Raw genomic sequence first — 22,415 nt, forward strand, 5'->3', positions numbered from 1 at the left:
GGCACACAAGCTCACAAGATCATAGAGTGCTGTGCATCCTGAAGGCACACAAGCTCACAAGACCATAGAGTGCTGTGCATCCTGAAGGCACACAAGCTCACAAGATCAGAGTGCTGTGCATCCTGAAGGCACACAAGCTCACAAGATCATAGAGTGCTGCGCATCCTGAAGGCACACAAGCTCACAAGATCATAGAGTGCTGTGAATCCTGAAGGCACACAAGCTCACAAGATCATAGAGTGCTGCGCATCCTGAAGGCACACAAGCTCACAAGATCATAGAGTGCTGCGCATCCTGAAGGCACACAAGCTCACAAGACCATAGAGTGCTGTGCATCCTGAAGGCACACAAACTCACAAGATCAGAGTGCTGTGCATCCTGAAGGCACACAAGCTCACAAGATCAGAGTGCTGTGCATCCTGAAGGCACACAAGCTCACAAGATCAGAGTGCTGTGCATCCTGAAGGCACACAAGATCAGAGTGCTGTGCATCCTGAAGGCACACAAGCTCACAAGATCAGAGTGCTGTGCATCCTGAAGGCACACAAGATCATAGAGTGCTGCGCATCCTGAAGGCACACAAGCTCACAAGATCATAGAGTGCTGTGCATCCTGAAGGCACACAAGCTCATAGAGTGCTGTGCATCCTGAAGGCACACAAGCTCACAAGATCATACAGTGCTGTGCATCCTGAAGGCACACAAGATCATACAGTGCTGTGCATCCTGAAGGCACACAAGCTCACAAGATCATAGAGTGCTGTGCATCCTGAAGCACACGAGCTCACAAGATCATAGAGTGCTGTGCATCCTGAAGGCACACAAGCTCATAGAGTGCTGTGCATCCTGAAGGCACACAAGATCAGAGTGCTGTGCATCCTGAAGGCACACAAGCTCACAAGATCATAGAGTGCTGTGCATCCTGAAGGCACACAAGCTCACAAGATCAGAGTGCTGTGCATCCTGAAGGCACACAAGCTCACAAGACCATAGAGTGCTGTGCATCCTGAAGGCACACAAGCTCACAAGATCAGAGTGCTGTGCATCCTGAAGGCACACAAGCTCACAAGATCAGAGTGCTGTGCATCCTGAAGGCACACAAGCTCACAAGATCATAGAGTGCTGTGCATCCTGAAGGCACACAAGCTCACAAGACCAGAGTGCTGTGCATCCTGAAGGCACACAAGCTCACAAGACCATAGAGTGCTGTGCATCCTGAAGGCACACAAGCTCACAAGATCAGAGTGCTGTGCATCCTGAAGGCACACGAGCTCACAAGATCATAGAGTGCTGTGCATCCTGAAGGCACACAAGCTCACAAGATCAGAGTGCTGTGCATCCTGAAGGCACAAAAGATCAGAGTGCTGTGCATCCTGAAGGCACACAAGCTCACAAGATCAGAGTGCTGTGCATCCTGAAGGCACACAAGCTCACAAGATCAGAGTGCTGTGCATCCTGAAGGCACACAAGATCATAGAGTGCTGTGCATCCTGAAGCACACGAGCTCACAAGATCAGAGTGCTGTGCATCCTGAAGGCACACAAGCTCACAAGATCAGAGTGCTGTGCATCCTGAAGGCACACAAGCTCACAAGATCATAGAGTGCTGTGCATCCTGAAGGCACACAAGATCATAGAGTGCTGCGCATCCTGAAGGCACACAAGCTCACAAGATCATAGAGTGCTGTGCATCCTGAAGGCACACAAGCTCACAAGATCATACAGTGCTGCGCATCCTGAAGGCACACAAGCTCACAAGATCAGAGTGCTGTGCATCATGAAGGCACACAAGATCATAGAATGCTGTGCATCCTGAAGCACACGAGCTCACAAGATCAGAGTGCTGTGCATCCTGAAGCACACGAGCTCACAAGATCAGAGTGCTGTGCATCCTGAAGGCACACAAGCTCACAAGATCAGAGTGCTGTGCATCCTGAAGCACACAAGCTCACAAGATCAGAGTGCTGTGCATCCTGAAGGCACACAAGCTCACAAGATCATAGAGTGCTGTGCATCCTGAAGGCACACAAGCTCACAAGATCATAGAGTGCTGTGCATCCTGAAGGCACACAAGCTCACAAGATCATACAGTGCTGTGCATCCTGAAGGCACACAAGCTCACAAGATCATACAGTGCTGTGCATCCTGAAGCACACGAGCTCACAAGATCAGAGTGCTGTGCATCCTGAAGGCACACAAGCTCACATCTATTACTGCCATGGTCTGATTTGCTTTTAGTCTGATATGGAGAAACATTAACAGATCATACAAATGTATAACAAAACAAAAACCCCACAGTGTATAGAGATTGCAGCAGAGAAGACCACATCAATTTTGCTTGTTTTTCAATAGTTGCCTCACCTACATACAGCAGAGGCACAAGCAGTGTCCACCCAGGGGGTCACCGTGACTTACCGCCATCATGAACGCATAGACAGCTGGGTCACCCCATATCCCAGCTGACACCACTGTGTGTAGGTGAAATATAGAAATTCAGGCAGACAAATATAAAAACTTCATGGATCTGTCACAGATAGACAAGTCTTCGGTAGCAGCGAATAAAATAACCAGTGTTAAAAACCAACAGGAGCGGCGTCGGCTCCATCTCCAACTGGAAGGATTCATCCTCCGACCCATTCACAGAATGACTCTCCACCAGGGACGTTGTCTGCAAGTCTCATCGGTGCGCCAGAGGCGAAGAACACGGCAGACGGGCGCAGCATGAATTCAATAGAAATGCTTCCGGCTTCTCTCCTGCCACTTGTTGTACACGATGAGCAGAATGACACCGGCGAAGACCAGACCGAGCAGTGTAAAGAAGACGATGAGGAAGATTGCGAAGCCGCTCATGGACTCATCCGGGTCATCCACTGGAAGAGCAACCAGGTGAAGTTTAGATCATGGAATATACTTGTAACACAGGAGAGGATGTGATACCTGGCGACCCACCTCCGGGCAGCTTCATGTTGTCTACACTCGGGATGAAGACCTCCTTGTCCATCTTCTCCTCCGCAGGGGTGCGCTCCACGCTGATCTGGTACACTTTCATAGAGATGATGTCGTGGTTGTCTGTGCAGATGACAGGACAATATATGAATTAGGCCACAGGGCTACCCACCCATCTCATACCACAGACTGATCAATATTTAAAGAGAACATGCCAAGTGCAAAATACTTTACCAGTATATATAGGGTTATATATAGGGCCCGGCTGCCTTAGGTTTGGCACAGGATATTTTCAGTGTCTTACAAAGTGGATGGGATCTATAGAGATCTCATGACCACTGTGGAGCGTTTGACATCCACAACATGTCAATTCCTCTTGAGCTAAATATGCGTTTTATTTGAGGATTTTCCCCATAGGCCTGAATGAAATTAAGAAAGTCTGCAGGTACAAAAAAGATGCAATCCGCACAGGGCTGTATCGATAAACTTTTATCACATACCAGGAAGTATCAGAAACAAAGCAGCCTTATGTCAAAACATGACATAAAAAAAATAGAAAATAAAAAGCAGCGTGATAAAAAAGCATGAAAAAGAACATGCATGCTCAATCATCACTAATAGTAACCTAATTTACAAACAGTAATCGTGGGAAGCCTTACTGAAAGCACAGCTATTGGGAGGAAATTAAAAGGGTATTCCCATCTCCAAGATCCTATCCCAATATGTAGTAGGTATAATAATAATTATAATATTAGCGAATACCTACAATTAGAAATGTAGTATAGTTCTTCTGATACGCTATGTCTCGTTCCTCATGTGCAGGCATTGTAGGACCTTAGGCATCCATGGTTACGATCACTAGCAACTTGCTAACTAATTGTCACTATACAAGTGGTGAGAACTATGGATACCTAAGGTCCTGCAATGCCCTGCACATGGGGTAAGTGACATAGAAAATCAGAAGAACTATACTACGTTTCTAATTGGAGTCATTTGCTAATATTATTTTTACACCTACTACATATTGGGATAGGATCTTGGAGATGGGAATATCCCTTTCATTTCTATCCTCTGAGCCACTCGCTGTCAGTAATAGGAGGCGTGCATGGAATAGATCCCATCACTTTGACGGACAGGCTGCATTGCAGCGTATGTACAGAGCCAGCTGTCAATCAAAGTGCAGGGGAGTTATTACAGCCTCCGCTCAAAATATAGTGAGTGCTGACTGTAGCCGCTCCGCGAACGCCTCTATTACTGAAAGCGAGTGGCTCCCAGGAGGATAGAAGTTCATTTTCTCCTGGGAGCTACATTTTCATTAAGGCGACCAGGCACCATTGTAACGCCATTTACCTACAAATTAACCCTATAACTACAGGTACATAGCGTTTTTTCGCACATGATAGGTTCCCTTTAAGCCTGAAATCCCATAACTCACATAAAAGGGCATCTTTGATTTAAAAAACACATTTTCATATCTCCTATTAGGGAGACAGTAAAAGAGCATTGACTGTTCAGGATCCTCATGTCTTGGCCAGAACATACAGACATTACAGAGAGCGTCTCTCATGCTGGAGGACCCGTCCAGTCCTCCATCACACACACAATCCAAAGACGTGAATGCACACTCTGTAATGCTTACCTTCTCCTGTGGTGGCGCTGTACAGAAATTAAACACTTTCTGCCATGTTTCACTGCAGAGTACAGAAGATCACTGGGGATCCCTCCCAGCAGGAGAACACTTTGTGATCAGATTATAGCCAAGGCCTTTCTAACAAGTAGACTTGGACCAAAGTGGGGAAACCATTTTCTGGCGTAAGAAGGGTTTCGATTAAATTATACACCCTACACCTGCCTCTGACAGCGGAGACCAGAGCTAGCTCCAATTGCTGCTGTTTGACAGTGGCATCTAAATGGTTATTCACTGACAGAGGCATTAAAATGGCTGCAGTTGGTCTGGGCACCCATCTTCCCCACACAACGAGATTTCAGTTGGCTGATGGGTTATCACTACAGCCAGATGAAGGTCCCCGTCACCACCATCTTTGTATTCCCATGAAGCTCAGTCTGTGGTTGGGCTTCATAGAAGATTGCTACATTTGCTACATACCTAAAAAGGATTGTCTCATCAATGCAAAACTGCAAACGCAGATTAAACAAGACCCACAAGACGGATTCCTTCAACCCAGGTATCATTTTAATCAGTGTAACTGCCCCAACCTGACACGGTCTGTTTACTTAGCACAATTCTGATGACAGGTTCCCTTTAAGAATTGCAGTACATTCCCTTCCCGACATGGTAATTTCCCATATTTGCTTTTTTCCTCCCCTTCTTCCAAGAGCTGTTTTTTATTTTTCCGTCAAAATAGTCGTATGAGGGCTTTTTTTTGCGGGACAAGTACTGGAAAGGGGAAAAAAATTCCAAGTGCCGCAAAACTGCGAAAAAAAGCGTAATTCTCGCAATTATTTATTGGCCTTTGTTTTTACAGCATTCACTATATGGTAAATCTAAGACAATATTCTCCAGGTCAGTACGGTTACAGAGATTGCATGCTTGCATAGTTTTTTGGGGTTTTTTACGTGGTGAAAAATTTTATCGGAAATTCAGAAAAAAATAAACAATTTGATTGTGTCACCATTTTCCATGACATGTAATGTTTTCAATTTTCAGTCAATGGGACCGTGTGAGGGCTTGTTTTTTGCGCCCTGAGACGACATTTTTAGTGACACCATTTTGGGGTATATACAAAATTTTTATCTCCTCTTAGTACATTTTTTTTCAGGGGTTGCAGAGGCTGAAAAAAATGAAATTCTGGCATTTACATTACACTGTTTATCAAAATCTAAAATTAATTAACCCGATTGCTAGATCGGACTTTAACAGATGTTGAGATACCATGTGTATTTTTTTTTTTAGATTTCTTCATTCTTAATGGGGAAAAAGGAGAGTGATTCAAACTTACATTTTTTTCATACATTTTTTTTAAATTCTTTACTTTTTAATGTATTTTGTAGTCCCCCTTATGGGACTTGAACCTGTAACTGTCTAATCACTCATGCTACATGAAGTAATACCACAGTATTACTGTGTATAGCAAAAAATCACTGTCAGCTGATAGTTGAATATCACAGCCATCATCTGCTGGAAAAAATGAAAACTCAATTCTTGAGCCCGCATCAAAGTCAGGGAGCTGACATGTAACGTACCACTGTGATATGTTAGAAAGGGGATATAGTAGATGCCTTCAAGTCCCATAAGAGGGAGGAAATTAAAAAAAAATGAAAAGTTAGAGAAAAAAAGGTTAAAAGAAAAAAAATATGTATATAAGTTTTTCTATAATCATGCATCTCCTAAAAATGGAATAAAATGCAGTAAAAATTCTATACACCAATAAAAGCTACTGCTCAAGCAATCCTCACACCTCGAGCTTCTATCAAAGGAAAAAGAAGATACAGGACTCAGGAAGTTCCAAATTTTCCTTTAAACGCTAAAATATAAATTCAGAATTGCCATAATTGTAGTGACCCGAAGAACCATGGTGCCAGGTAATTTTTATAATACAGAGAAGGCCATAAATACAAAAAAACAAACATTTTTTTTCCACCATTTCACTGCACTTGGAATTTTTTACCCCCATTTTTCTGTAAATTATATGAAAATAAAACTGAATTGTGTCAATTAAAACTACAACTCGTCCCACAGAAAAAAAATACTAAAACCTTCCTATGGCTATGTTGAAGGAAAAAAGTAATGGCTCTTGGAAGAAGAGGAGGAAAAAAAACATAAAAGGCAAAAATACAAAAATTGTCCGCAGCAAAAAGGGATTTCAACCTACCTGTAAGATCTCCTGTAGCTGCTGAAGCACCGAAGTAATATCCCCGGGGCAAGCGCACACCAGGAACATCTAGGCAATCCCTCCATTCCTGCTTGCCATCAATGTCAATCATGATCTGTGTGTGACGTAGAGGATGAAGAGAGGAGGACAAGTGAGGGGCAAAAAATGGATGATACATAAATTATGCTTCATAAAGTGAAAATGGCGTCATCGGCGGCATATGTGCGATTGCATCTAAGAGTCCTATCGCTCTGAGTCCTCACTCTGCGTATGCACCGATCACCATGTGCAGGTGTCCAGCGCAGGAGACATATGACTTGTTGATGCAACCGTGCATGTGCCGCAGACCGCACCATTTTCTAGGAGACCTCAAAAATGACTGCTCTGGAGCGAGATTTGACATAGGAAGCAAGTAAACAATGAGCAGCTGATTTGACCTGGAGATAGCATGACCGTATCTGCCATAGGATATCCTTAGATCACAGTAGCAGAGCTTTCTACTACACATGCCCACAGATATCTGTCCTATTAACATTATAGGACAAGTTTCTGTTAAGTTAACAAGGTGGCAGCTATTTTAATTCTACAGTATATCGATTGCCACCCTAGATAAAACCAAATGTGATTTGCTAAGTCAAGCTCTTCAGGAATTAAATTCTAATGATATTTCCTTTAGTTATTTGTTTCTATTCCTGGAGAACCCCTATGAACAAAGGGGTACAGTAAAAAGAGCATACTTACTGGATGGGATACTGAAGAATAAAAAAAATACAGTCTTACCGTGAGCCTGCGCTTTACGTAGCGCATGACCAGGAAGGTGTCATGGTTAAGATTCCTAACCATCGCTGTGCATCCCCCGAGCTCTGTAGGACGACCGTCCCGGCTGTGATCATAGGACAGGGATCCATTGCTCACCATTGCTGACACATAAGGAAATATGCGCTGGTAAAAGAGAGGAGGACAAACAGAGAATGAGATTTATACATTCCCTTACTATAGTATCCATATAAGATCATCTGACACATCAGTAATTAACAAATACTGACCGCACTCATTACCGTTATATACATAGGAGACGACTAATACTGACCGCACTCATTACCGTTATATACAGGAGACGACTAATACTGACCGCACTCATTACCGTTATATACATAGGAGACGACTAATACTGACCGCACTCATTACCGTTATATACATAGGAGACGACTAATACTGACCGCACTCATTACCGTTATATACAGGAGACGACTAATACTGACCGCACTCATTACCGTTATATACATAGGAGACTACTAATACTGACCGCACTCATTACCGTTATATACATAGGAGACGACTAATACTGACCGCACTCATTACCGTTATATACATAGGAGACGACTAATACTGACCGCACTCATTACCGTTATATACATAGGAGACGACTAATACTGACCGCACTCATTACCGTTATATACAGGAGACGACTAATACTGACCGCACTCATTACCGTTATATACATAGGAGACGACTAATACTGACCGCACTCATTACCGTTATATACAGGAGACTACTAATACTGACCGCACTCACTACCGTTATATACATAGGAGACGACTAATACTGACCGCACTCATTACCGTTATATACAGGAGACGACTAATACTGACCGCACTCATTACCGTTATATACATAGGAGACGACTAATACTGACCGCACTCATTACAGTTATATACAGATGACTAATACTGACCGCACTCATTACCGTTATATACAGAGGAGACGACCAATACTGACCGCACTCGTTACTGTTATATACAGATGACTAATACTGACCGCACTCATTACCGTTATATACATAGGAAACGACTAATACTGACCGCACTCGTTACCGTTATATACAGGAGACGACTAATACTGACCGCACTCGTTACTGTTATATACAGATGACTAATACTGACCACACTCGTTACCGTTATATACAGGAGACGACTAATACTGACCGCACTCGTTACTGTTATATACAGATGACTAACACTGACCGCACTCATTACTGTTATACAGTACAGACCAAAAGTTTGGACACACCTTCTCATTTAAAGATTTTTCCGTATTTTCTTGACTATGAAAATTGTACATTCACACTGAAGGCATCAAAACTATGAATTAAAACATGTGGAATTATATACTTAACAAAAAAGTGTGAAACAACTGAAAATATGTCTTATATTCTAGGTTCTTTAAAGTAGCCATCTTTTGCTTTGATGACTGCTTTGCACACTCTTGGCATTCTCTTGATGAGCTTCAAGAGGTAGTCACCGGAAATGGTCTTGCAGCAATCTTGAAGGAGTTCCCAGAGATGCTTAGCACTTGTTGGCCCTTTTGCCTTCACTCTGCGGTCCAGCTCACCCCAAACCATCTTGATTGGGTTCAGGTCTGGTGACTGTGGAGGCCAGGTCATCTGGCGTAGCACCCCATCACTCTCCTTCTTGGTCAAATAGCCCTTACACAGCCTGAAGGTGTGTTTGGGGTCATTGTCCTGTTGAAAAATAAATGATGGTCCAACTAAACGCAAACCGGATGGAATAGCATGCCGCTGCAAGATGCTGTGGTAGCCATGCTGGTTCAGTATGCCTTCAATTTTGAATAAATCCCCAACAGTGTCACCAGCAAAGCACCATCACACCTCCTCCTCCATGCTTCACGGTGGGAACCAGGCATATAGAGTCCATCCGTTCACCTTTTCTGCGTCGCACAAAGACACGGTGGTTGGAACCAAAGATCTCAAATTTGGGCTCAGACTAAAGCACAGATTTCCACTGGTCTAAGGTCCATTCCTTGTGTTCTTTAGCCCAAACAAGTCTCTTCTGCTTGTTTCCTGTCCTTAGCAGTGGTTTCCTAGCAGCTATTTTACCATGAAGGCCTGCTGCACAAAGTCTCCTCTTAACAGTTGTTGTAGAGATGTGTCTGCTGCTAGAACTCTGTGTGGCATTGAGCTGGTCTCTAATCTGAGCTGCTGTTAACCTGCGATTTCTGAGGCTGGTGACTCGGATAAACTTATCCTCAGAAGCAGAGGTGACTCTTGGTCTTCCTTTCCTGGGGTGGTCCTCATGTGAGCCAGTTTCTTTGCAGCGCTTGATGGTTCTTGCAACTGCACTTGGAGACACTTTCAAAGTTTTCCCAATTTTTCGCACTGACTGTCCTTCATTTCTTAAAGTAATGATGGCCACTTGTTTTTCTTTACTTAGCTGCTTTTTTCTTGCCATAATACAAATTCTAACAGTCTATTCAGTAGAACTATCAGCTGTGTATCCACCAGACTTCTGCACAACACAACTGATGGTCCCAACCCCATTTAGAAGGCAAGAAATCCCACTTATTAAACCTGACAGGGCACACCTGTGAAGTGAAAACCATTTCCGGTGACTACCTCTTGAAGCTCATCAAGAGAATGCCAAGAGTGTGCAAAGCAGTCAAAGCAAAAGGTGACTACTTTGAAGAACCTAGAATATAAGACATATTTTCAGTTGTTTCACACTTTTTTGTAAAGTATATAATTCCACATGTGTTAATTGATAGTTTTGATGCCTTCAGTGTGAATGTACAATTTTCATAGTCATGAAAATACAGAAAAATCTTTATATGAGAAGGTGTGTCCAAACTTTTGGTCTGTACTGTATACAGAGGAGACGACTAATACTGACCGCACTCATTACCGTTATATACAGAGGAGACTACTAATACTGACAGCACTCGTTACTGTTATATACAGATGACTAATACTGACCGCACTCATTACCGTTATATACAGAGGAGACGACTAATAGTGACCGCACTCATTACCGTTATATACAGAGGAGACGACTAATACTGACCGCACTCGTTACTGTTATATACAGATGACTAATACTGACCGCACTCATTACCGTTATATACAGATGACTAATACTTACCGCACTCATTACAGTTATATACAGGAGACGACTAATACTGACCGCACTCATTACCGTTATATACAGGAGACGACTAATACTGACCGCACTCATTACCATTATATACAGAGGAGACGACTAATACTGACCGCACTCATTACCATTATATAAAGATGACTAATACTTACTGCACTCATTACCGTTATATACAGAGGAGACGACTAATACTGACCGCACTCGTTACTGTTATATACAGATGACTAATACTTACCGCACTCATCACAGTTATATACAGGAGACGACTAATACTGACCGCACTCATTACCGTTATATACAGGAGACTACTAATACTGACCGCACTCATTACCATTATATAAAGATGACTAATACTTACTGCACTCATTACCGTTATATACAGAGGAGACGACTAATAGTGACCGCACTCATTACCGTTATATACAGATGACTAATACTGACCGCACTCATTACCGTTATATACAGATGACTAATACTGACCGCACTCATTACCGTTATATACAGAGGAGACGACTGATACTGACCGCACTCATTACCGTTATATACAGAGGAGACGACTGATACTGACCGCACTCATTACTTTTATATATAGAGAAGACGACTAATAGTGACCGCACTCATTACCGTTATATACAGACGACTAATAGTGACTGCAGTCATTACCGTTATATACAGAGGAGAAAACTGATACTGACCGCACTCATTACTTTTATATATAGAGAAGACGACTAATACTGACCGCACTCATTAGCCTTAACATGCTCACTAATCCCTGTAGAGGAGGGCCGGCCGCTCTATACACTTCTAGCACCAGTTGTTTCAGGGATTGGGGAGACAGTGAAGAATCATCCTACACGGTGTATTTTTCTCCCTGCTTGCGAGTGCTTCTACACATGACCTACATTTTTCGTTCTTCCTTCTTGTAAACCGTCAGGCTCTTGAATTATACGCTATTCTCCAGGAACACGGGAGAACATATGGTTTGCTCGCGCAGTAAGCCATGGCTGATGAGCACTTCACAATGTGTTTAGTTTAGGAGGCCGAGCTCATCTTAGCAAACAGCTCAAGGAGCCGTACATCCAATAAAGACTGGAGACTAATCCATGCAGAAGACAAACAGAAGGAAATGACTGCATAAAACGGATTATTGTCTGCAGGGCTTATTCGCCAACACTACACACATATATATAAATTTTATTATATACACACTCAAAAAGTGCTAAAAGTTTTAGGCAGATGTGGAAAAATGCTGCAAAGTAAGAATACTTTAAAAAACAGAAGTGTTGATATATATATTTTTTTATCAATTAACAAAATGCAAAGTGAAAGAACAAAAAGAGAAATCTAAAACAAATCAATATTTGCTGTGAACGCCCTTTGCCTTCATCAGGTCTCCTAGGTACTTGCACACAGTTCCTGAAGGATCTCGGCAGGCAGGTTGTCCCAAACATCTTGAAGAACTAACCAGATCTGTGGATGTCACTTGTGCAAATCATCAAGTAATGCCAGACAGACTTGATGATGTTGAGATCAGAGTTCTGTGGAGCCGTATCATCACTGCCAGGACTACTTGTTCTTCTTTATACTGAAGATAGTTCTTAAAGACATTGGCTGTATGTTTTCAGATCATTGCCCTGCTGATTGGCTATTGCATAAATTTGGAGCCAATCAGATGCCATGATGGATAAGTATCTGCCTGTATTTCTCAGCATTGAGGACCAAATCCCCAACAAACCTACATTAACAGAAGATCTGTGGTTAGTTCTCCAAGATGTTTGGGACAACCTCCCTGCCAAGTTCCTTCAAAATCTGTGCGCAAGTGACAAGTACCGAGGAGAATTAATGCTTTGATGCTGTTTTGAAGGTAAAGGACATTCACAGAAAATATTGATTTTTCTTTTGTTTATTTCCTTTGCAATTTGTTCTTAGATAAAAATGATAGTATGTAAATTAATTTACGCCCAAAACGACAAAAGTATTCCAAGATGATTCCTTTATTGGCTAACCAGAAAAATTATATAACATAATAAATTAAATCACTCTTCAAATACTTTTGTCTTTTTGAGCTTAAAAATATGTACATATATTTTCTGGCACAATATCATTTTATATTGTTCATCATACATACAAATAAATGACCGACACTTCTATTTCTGAAAGCATTCTTACTTTGCAGAATTTTTTCCACAACTGTCCTCTTTATCAACTCTCCTCAACATTGAAATTGTAACACCAAGAAGGAAAAGTCGTGGAATTATGGAAATCATAGAATGGATAGACGTGTTACTGATATGCAAATGGTGAAAACATGAAAATAAAATTGGCAAAACATCTCAATGTATTCATTAACCCCTTCACGACCTTTAACGTATATTTACGTCAAAGGTAGTGTCCCACCCTTTGATGCGGCTCCGATGTGGAGCCCACACCTTTCCCCACACTTGATGGCTGATTTAATCAGTCATTACGTGCCTTTAACAACTGCGGGTGGATCAATGCTCCGTCTGCAGCTGTTAACATGCTAAATCCTGTTGTCAATCACTGTCAAGGGGATTTAACACGCAAAGGCAGGAAGTGCGTCACAAATCTCGCCCATCGGCGCCCCTGTCGTGTGATCGCGGGGCACCAATGGGTTGTCATGAGAGCAGGAGGTCTGCTGATGAACCCAATGCCTGTCGTTGTGAATCTCCTGTGAGCGCTGGCAAGTGGCCGGCGGTCACAGGAGATCGTGAATTCTGCTATACATAGCAGGGCTGCAGCATTGCTATGTGTAGCACAGTCCATCGGCCAATCAGAGATTCAAGTCTCCTTAGGGGACAATTGAAGTCCATCTCAAACTGAAGACCACATGGGCAGCTCCATGAAGAAGTCACTAGGGGATGTCACTTTGGTCCTACTCCCAATATTATCATGTGGGGATCCCTCTAGTCTTCATTCCAGGGGCACTAACAACTTGGTGTTACGTTTATTTATTAGTGCAACCAGTGGTACAGCTATTTCTCCAAATTGTCACCTGGCCACATGTTTTTCATGCTACTGTGAGCAGTCTGCGTGGCCGAAACGTGCTACCATGGCCTGCAGCATCTCTAGACTTGTCTCCCATATTATTAATTGGCAACTGCAAAGAGACCTGACAGCAGCGGATCTTGATGATTTGCTCATGTGCATTCAGCGCGACAGAACCTTCCTCAGACGACCATTAATAACTTAATTGATAGCAGCCAAGACATGTAAGTACGGGGATATCTGTAATGTGCAGAAAACGTGAAGCTGTGCAGATATCACAGGGAATACATGACAGAGGCAACAGATGACTAATAAATCATTATTATACCAAACACTGCATGCATTAAGACAAACAAAGGCAAGTGTGTTAATAGAGGAGCTTAATATACCTGATTCCCTGCGGAGTACCTTTTCTTCTGAGACGGCAGTCCAGAAGCAGAGGAGAAAGCACAGGCAACAATACACAAACATTGAAACTTAGTAACATCCAGGGAAGAGCAGACACAGTACAGAATATCCGCTAAACATGCCAGGAAGCTGTTATTGTTCCCAGTTATCAGCCAGACTGTAGGTGCAGAATAACACAAGCTCTGCTCTAACTTTGGTCAGCCTGTTCACATCTGGAGGTCTTATCTACCATAACTTTTAAGATAACCTCTGATTCCAAATGTTCCTGCACGGTCAGACACAGCCATTACACAGTACACAGCAGGGGAACAATTATAAGATTATCTCAGCACAGGAACATTTTATTAAACACATCCAATTGTGGAAAGCATTATTATTCCAAGATCTATTGAATAAAATTAACTGTTAGTGGGAAAACCCCTTTAAAAGGTCTCATCTTCCCTCTTATGGAGTACTGTGCACCGCTCCTCTGCCTGCCAGCTTACTGCCGGCCGGGGAAGGGTACGTTCCTGAAGAAGGACAGGCAGAGCCACTGGCCTGAACAGACTGCTCTCCAATGCTGCCAGCGGAGACAGCTTTACCTCTGTAGTATTGTCAGAGCGCAGTGGGACTGAAGCAATCCGGACCCAGTGAACCGCCAAGCTTCAGTGCGACATTTGCAAGCTGTATAGCAGAGAGCTTGTAAGCGCTGAGTTCCTTGAATAGGAAACCGGACACCTCCGGTAAAAATCAGCGGTGGACAGTACTAGGCAACGAGCCATGAACTATAAAGTTAAAAATCCCTCCATTCTTGAGAACAGACAATATTTTTAGTAAGAGGTAAATGCAAAGTTACTTGTTTTTACAAACACTGTGCAATTTTACTAATTTAAGAAGATGAGACAACCCCTGCAAAGAAGCATCCCAGTCTACAAAAAATATCCCCTCTCTACTTGATTGGTGATAATTATTAGATTGATGGAGATCCCACTGCCGAGACCCCAACTAGGACTCACTTCCCCCATTTTTCTTTGTTTGCAAGGCCGCGACCAGGAGGCGTTGAATAAAGTGGATGGTTCACATACGCCTACCTGTTCCATTGACTGGGGGAGAGACTATGATAGTTAAAGAGAAGCTTTCACCAATTTTTTTATGTTAAAATGGATAGATTATGTAATAGTGGCAAACTTTTTTTTTTTTTTTATTATTATTATTATTATTATTCTTATTTCTCCTCTCCGTTGCAAAGATATGAGCATTCAAATATTTGGCACCTAATAAGTTAATTTTAATAAAGTCCAAGTGGGTGTTATCACATAGTTTTCACTGGGGGCATGTACTTCTTCTCCCTGTATAATGCCGACCAATCATAAGCAGGCAGCAACATAGAAGTGCAGAAGCACCTGTGATGATATGACCAGAGTCACATGACCTGAGTCCACAGGTCCTGCCAGCCGGAGTGTGCAGCCTAAATAAGCACTGAAAATATATTACCACAGCACAGAAGTGTGAATCTAATAACTAGAGTTAATATTTCCTCGCTTCTTTAAGTGCCGCACTCTGCTATCGTTATCATTGCCTTTCAACAAGGCGCTTACACGGCCAACTTCTCCATTCAGCTCATCCTGGCCTTGTTCTAGTGGAGAAAAGGGTTCGGGCGATTTAACATGTCCGATCCTTCTTCCTTCTCATACATATGAGATAGGCAGTCAATTCAGAAGGTTTCGCTATGAATCTGTTACTAATAACACTAACACCTAAAGCAAACAGCAAAGATGAAAACCAGAAATGAGACCCGCCAATAAATTCATGGCACACTTACTTCATGCTGCTTCTCCTCATTCGGGTATGTGTCCACAAACACTCCCAGACCTACAAACTTATCTTTACTTCCGAACACAGAACCTGAAACATCAGATCGGTAAAAAAAAATCCAATTATCACACCAGGACATGAATCAGCGCAGTCGAGAACGACAGAGGAACAACTTCTCACCTTCTTGCATTCGATCCTTGGTGAACCAGACGGCAAATCCGTCACCATTTAGGTTCTTCTTGCCCTGTCCATGGACTTTGAAATAAACTTGTAGCTCCCAATCCCGTAGGTAGCAGGGCTGGAAAAAAAATGTATGGTCTGTCATTTCCAGAGTCGGACTTACAACCTTCTTTCCGGCATATACACGTAATGAACACGGACTAGGGACACTGTAGTACTTATAGTCTACTTATCCGGAGTATTACAGATACAAGTCTACAGAGCTGGAGAAGATGCAATTCCGCCAATGTTTTCTGGGCTCTGTTTTATGTTGTTCAGTGTGCGGAAAAAAATGATCAATTGTACATATTTTTTTAGTCCTATTCAAGAAATTGAGCCTGGATTATTTTATCACTTGTTCTATATACTGCAACACTTTAGTTTTGCAGTATATATTAAGACTAACAACCTCTTAAGAAGTAGAACTAATATGGTGGCGATTGGACCTTCAGTAGGCTTCCAGCTGCCGTGATGACCCATCGAATGTGTTGCGAGGGGCCGGCGATGTGTGCCAAAATGTAAGGCCGCACCATTTTAAAATACTTAAATGCCAGTGTAAGAGACCGACAGAGGCATCTATGTGGTTAAACAGCAGCGATCAGAGTTGGCTCCTGTCTCTGCTGCTAGAGGCAGGCGCTAACTGTACAACACAACGAGCACCTACCCTGGGTAGATAGAAAAGCAGAAACGATGCGGCAAATACCGCTCTAAGTCTTACCATACGATTCCACACAGCTCCTTGCTTGCTCTGTGAATCTGGAGTGAGGCGGACATATTGAGGAGTAACCAGCACACTCCCCATTATGTCCCATAGAGATGAAGAAGAAGAGCCCACGCCTGAAAGACAAGAAATCATCATCGGTAAAGAGGCTCAGTAGACAAAGCTTCATAGTTTCTCTCCATTTTCTTTCTTCCCCATTTTCTTTCTTCCCCAAGTCCAATATTAGTCCCCACGGGTTCAGTCGCTGCAGTCTTCTAGATCCATCCCACCATGTCAACAAAACACTTAGCAGCTCCAATCCTCTACAACAGGTTTCTGGCCTGGTTTTATAAAATCAATGAAACATAGCTGCTTTATTCCAAGAACTATGCCACTCTAGCCCATGATCTGCTCTCTTGGGTGGGCAGAGAATTAAAGGGTTTTCCACTACTTTTACATTGATAACATAGCCGGATTAGTGCGGGTCCAACACCCATCGCCCCCACAACAGTGTACGGAGCTAAGTTCCTCATTTCCGTACACTTTTACATCCAGCCGCCTCTGGAGATAATCACAGCTTCTTAGTGGGGGTGTCGGGTCACCATCGATGTCATATTGAGGACCTATGCTGAGTGCCCTGACTCACACTCAACAGCTAGCTCCCCTGGGCTGGGCCCCCCATTGACCATAAGGCTTGGCCTAATCTTCACGTCGAAAAGGCAAGAGTCGAGAAAGTCAAAGCCAAACGTCTAAGATATTGGCTTATCGTCTGCATAACAATAGTGTCAGATGTTCAAATTCAACATGCCGGACGCTCATCTCCCCCGACATCCTTAGCCAGGAACGTTAGGAGGCCCCATACACAGCTGACTGGCAGCTGATATTGATGGGCTCAGCAGATGTTACTCTTAGATGTATGGGGGCCTCAATGATGGATACAAGTCCTGGAGAACCTCTAATGTCTGTTCTGGTTCTGCACATGCGCTGGTCTCCTCCAGTGACCCAGAAGTCAGAGCGGGATCAGAGGAGCAGAACAGGAATTCATTCTCTGCTCAAACATGACAAAACCAACTTTGCCTGCGATACCATGTAGGTGACTGAATGAAGTAGGAAGAGACATCCACATGGACCAACAGATGGCACAGGCTCAACAGGACACCTGGGTGGTCAGGTAACATCCAGCGGACACGTGGGATCTCATCTGTACTGGCCTTTATTTAGCCTCATCTTCTACAACATAACAGCAATCAGTCCAGAAAAACATCTCCCAGATGTAGGAGACCCGGGCGCCGCGGATCTGCCACATATATCACCTGGCTAATGGTGAACTCCACAATGGAACCCTGCAGCACAACTCAGCACTCTGAGTCACTTGTCTCTGCGGCAATGGATCACATTTGGTACCATCTCATCCACAATTCCAGAACTGTAATAAGCCGAAAAGTCCAGACGGATAATCCATTGCATATCTGACCCGAGTGATCAGCGCTGTGTGACCATACCAGGCACAGCCTATCGACAAAAGTGGCGCTGTTCCAGGAAGAAAGTAACCGGTTATACAGTTTTTATAAAAAGGGACAGCGGTATTCGTGATGATGAATATAGCAGAGTTGTGTGACGCCTATCATGTCGCATGATGCAACAGTTTTGCCCAACTTTCTTCCAAGAAGTCAATGAAGACCTTGGAAAGGAGCCCCATGTGACCATTTAAGGGGCGGTCCACTCCTTAGACATTGATGGCCTAAGCTTCGGATAGATCAATATCCACTCGGTGGAGGTCTGACACCCCGCACCACCGGTGTATGCAGCTCCGGTGGTGACTTGATGCTAACACGGCACGGAGTCGGCTTCGTAGACTGTGAACTGACCATTCTCGGGGACCGCAGCTCAGCTCCTATACACTTTAATACAAGCTGATCTGCAGTACCAGGGAATGGCCACTACACAGTGGAGGGAGCTGTGGTGATCTGCCTCTGAAAAATGTATACCTCCAGCTAATCCATGGGGCTGTCAGGGGTCAGACACCCACTCATCTGATACCGATGACCTGTCCTAAGGACAAGTGGTGGACGACCCCTTTAAAGCGACTTTCTCATGAAAGACTTCATTTACTTAAACAATTGACAGATATCTGATCTGTGGGGCCTCATTGATCACAAGACTGAGGGTCCTGATCCCCTTCCTCCTTACTGCAGCCAGGACTGAATGGAGAGGCATGGTCACACATGATGGTCGCCACAAGTGTCTATGGGACTGACAGAGGAAGGCAAGTGCACTACATGTGGTTAAGTGCTGTTGTCTCAGACGTAGAGAGCGGCAGAGATCATCCTGTCCTGATGTGGGATCAGGACCCCTAGTCTCGTGATTAGTGTGGTCTCACTTCAAAATGGTCGACACAATGAAAGGGAACAATAAGTAAATAACACAGCTTTACATTATGGGGGAAATCCTCACACGAGATCATTCAGTGTCACCAAATCCATCAATACGGATATGACGCCATACTGTATGAACTAATAAAGCTGCCGTGTATACGGTGCCCACAGCGGTGGTCTCTGATTACCCCCTAGGTACAATGTGCCACCCCCCCCAGCATAGAAGCAAAAAGGTAAAGTGCATCCAGCACAAAACCCGGGGAAATAAAAAAAGTTATATTAAAAACCACATTATGAATAAAAAGACATAGTTCGGAGCGCGTGAGTTGTGCATGCCTTTGATGGGCGCTTTTTTAGGACCATGAATTTTTAATATATTTTTTTCAATAAAATGTTGTTTTAATATAGATAAAAAAATTCACCGGATTTTGTGCTGGATGCACTTTAACTTTTTGCTCCTAGCTGCAGACACAAGCCTCAAGTCCGTGCACTACCAGAGGAATATTCACAACCAGTGGGTGAGCTGGATATAAACCATTTCTTTCCTTTATTATATGTGTCCCCCCCCAGCGGCGGTCTCTGGCTCTGATCATTCCCCTGTGTATATGGCTCCCCCCCCCAGCGGTGGTCTCTGGCTCTGATCATCTCCCTGTGTATTTATATGGCACCCCACCGGCAGTGGTCTCTGGCTCTGATCATCCCCCTGTGTATATGGCGCCCCCAGCGGTGGTCTCTGGCTCTGATCATCCCCCTGTGTATATGGCGCCCCCCCAGCGGTGGTCTCTGGCTCTGATCATCCCCCTGTGTATGTATATGGCGCCCCCCCAGCGGTGGTCTCTGGCTCTGATCATCCCCCTGTGTATGTATATGGCGCCCCCCCGACGGTGGTCTCTGGCTCTGATCATCCCCCTGTGTATGTATATGGCGCCCCCCCGACGGTGGTCTCTGGCTCTGATCATCCCCCTGTGTATGTATATGGCGCCCCCCCGACGGTGGTCTCTGGCTCTGATCATCCCCCTGTGTATGTATATGGCGCCCCACCGGCGGTGGTCTCTGGCTCTGATCATCCCCCTGTGTATGCATATGGCGCCCCACCGGCGGTGGTCTCTGGCTCTGATCATCCCCCTGTGTATGTATATGGCGTCCCACCGGCGGTGGTCTCTGGCTCTGATCATCCCCCTGTGTATATGGCGCCCCCCCAGCAGTGGTCTCTGGCTCTGATCATCCCCCTGTGCATATGGCGCCCCCCAGCTGTGGTCTCTGGCTCTGATCATCCCCCTGTGTATATGGCGCCCCCCAGCTGTGGTCTCTGGCTCTGATCATCCCCCTGTGCATATGGCGCCCCCCAGCTGTGGTCTCTGGCTCTGATCATCCCCCTGTGTATATGGCGCCCCCCAGCTGTGGTCTCTGGCTCTGATCATCCCCCTATGTATATGGCGCCCTCCCAGCTGTGGTCTCTGGTTCTGATCATCCCCCTGTGTATATGGCGCCCCCCAGCTGTGGTCTCTGGTTCTGATCATCCCCCTGTGTATATGGCGCCCCCCAGCTGTGGTCTCTGGCTCTGATCATCCCCCTGTGCATATGGCGCCCCCCAGCTGTGGTCTCTGGCTCTGATCATCCCCCTGTGTATATGGCGCCCCCCAGCTGTGGTCTCTGGCTCTGATCATCCCCCTGTGCATATGGCGCCCCCCAGCTGTGGTCTCTGGCTCTGATCATCCCCCTGTGTATATGGCGCCCCCCAGCTGTGGTCTCTGGCTCTGATCATCCCCCTATGTATATGGCGCCCCCCCAGCTGTGGTCTCTGGTTCTGATCATCCCCCTGTGTATATGGCGCCCCCCAGCTGTGGTCTCTGGCTCTGATCATCCCCCTATGTATATGGCGCCCTCCCAGCTGTGGTCTCTGGTTCTGATCATCCCCCTGTGTATATGGCGCCCCCCAGCTGTGGTCTCTGGTTCTGATCATCCCCCTGTGTATATGGCGCCCCCCAGCTGTGGTCTCTGGCTCTGATCATCCCCCTATGTATATGGCGCCCTCCCAGCTGTGGTCTCTGGTTCTGATCATCCCCCTGTGTATATGGCGCCCCCCAGCTGTGGTCTCTGGCTCTGATCATCTCCCTGTGTATATGGCGCCCCCAAGCGGTGGTCTCTGGCTCTGACAACCCCCTATGTATGTGGCCCCCTAGCGGTTGTCTCTGGCTCTAATCATCTCCCTGTGTATATGGCGCCCCCCAGCAGTGGTCTCTGATCATCCCCCAGTGTATAAGGCACCCCCTAGTGGTGGTCTCTGGCTGACTTTCCCCCTATTACAGGAGAGTCCCTATGATCCCCACTGCACTCTGTACAACTTCTAGTCACGAGTTTTCTCCCCCTCACCCACTTCCGCCCACACCGCTGCCCTGTGAGCTCTCGGGTGTATTGTTCCCTCATCACTCACCCTGGTAGGGCTTGCTCAATGAGTGCTCCCTCTTCAGATACTCCTCGGTCTGATCGGCAGCCACAGCGCACAGCCATGCCGCCAGCAGCGGACAAATCCACAGCCCCCGTGACCGGCCCCTGATCCGGACACACCGTCCACCCGCCACCGCCGCCATCTTACTACACTCCGCTCTGTCACTTGCGCCAGCCAATCAGAAAACAGAGAGTAGGAGTGGCGAGCAAATGCGTCCACAACCGTATCGTTACCATTGGAAGTCAGATGGCCAATAGGAAGGCGCGTTGTAAATGCTGCACGCTGATTGGTTAGTGTGCTGTTCGCCTGGTTACCAGGGTTACGAGGCGTAGTAATGCTTACAGTCTCCCGGGGCTGCAGAGACTGCGCTGCCTGCGATCAGCCATCACCCCACAGACAGGATGGCTGCAGGCCCCGCCATTAGTGTGGCCCCTGAGGCCCAGGACACATCTGGCTTTTCAGCATTTTTTTTACATAACTTTTAGTTCTTGCAAGATTAGTTTATGAAGGTTTAATGCTTAGGTGCAATAAAAATGTAAAGGATAAGTCCGTTTTTTATTATCTTTTCTTATGGCACACACACTTTTGGACTAAGGGGGCTGCATTATACTCTATGGAGGACTATGGGGTGTATTTATCCGGTATTGGGGACAATGGGGAGTGCATTAAACTGTAGGGAGGCCTATTTGGGCTGCATTATACTGTATGGAGGACTATGGGGGCTGCATTATACTGTA

General features: G+C 45.0%; 1 protein-coding gene across 3 annotated transcripts; it reads right to left on the bottom strand.

Annotated features, from left to right (window-relative positions):
- Positions 1 to 2,087: 2,087 nt before the first annotated feature.
- On the bottom strand, positions 2,088 to 21,859 carry LMAN2L (lectin, mannose binding 2 like). 3 transcript variants are annotated; one of them, XM_073653686.1, is made up of 9 exons: positions 21,664 to 21,859; positions 16,873 to 16,991; positions 16,116 to 16,233; positions 15,943 to 16,025; positions 14,123 to 14,146; positions 7,558 to 7,719; positions 6,778 to 6,892; positions 2,948 to 3,067; positions 2,088 to 2,868 (listed from the first exon to the last, which is right to left on the bottom strand). In XM_073653686.1, the coding sequence occupies exons 1-9, from the start codon at positions 21,818 to 21,820 to the stop codon at positions 2,726 to 2,728; spliced, it is 1,041 nt and encodes a 346-aa protein (XP_073509787.1). In that variant the 5' UTR covers positions 21,821 to 21,859; the 3' UTR covers positions 2,088 to 2,725. The 3 variants fall into 3 exon arrangements, with proteins under 3 accessions (XP_073509787.1, XP_073509786.1, XP_073509788.1); XM_073653685.1 differs by having other exon boundaries at positions 14,123 to 14,149; XM_073653687.1 differs by lacking the exon at positions 14,123 to 14,146 and having other exon boundaries at positions 2,092 to 2,868.
- Between the last annotated feature and the right edge of the window lie 556 nt (positions 21,860 to 22,415).

The sequence above is a fragment of the Phyllobates terribilis genome, unplaced genomic scaffold (assembly GCF_046119375.1).
Source record: "Phyllobates terribilis strain yellow unplaced genomic scaffold, ASM4611937v1 Scaffold_11__3_contigs__length_659146591, whole genome shotgun sequence".
NCBI lineage: Eukaryota > Metazoa > Chordata > Amphibia > Anura > Dendrobatidae > Phyllobates > Phyllobates terribilis.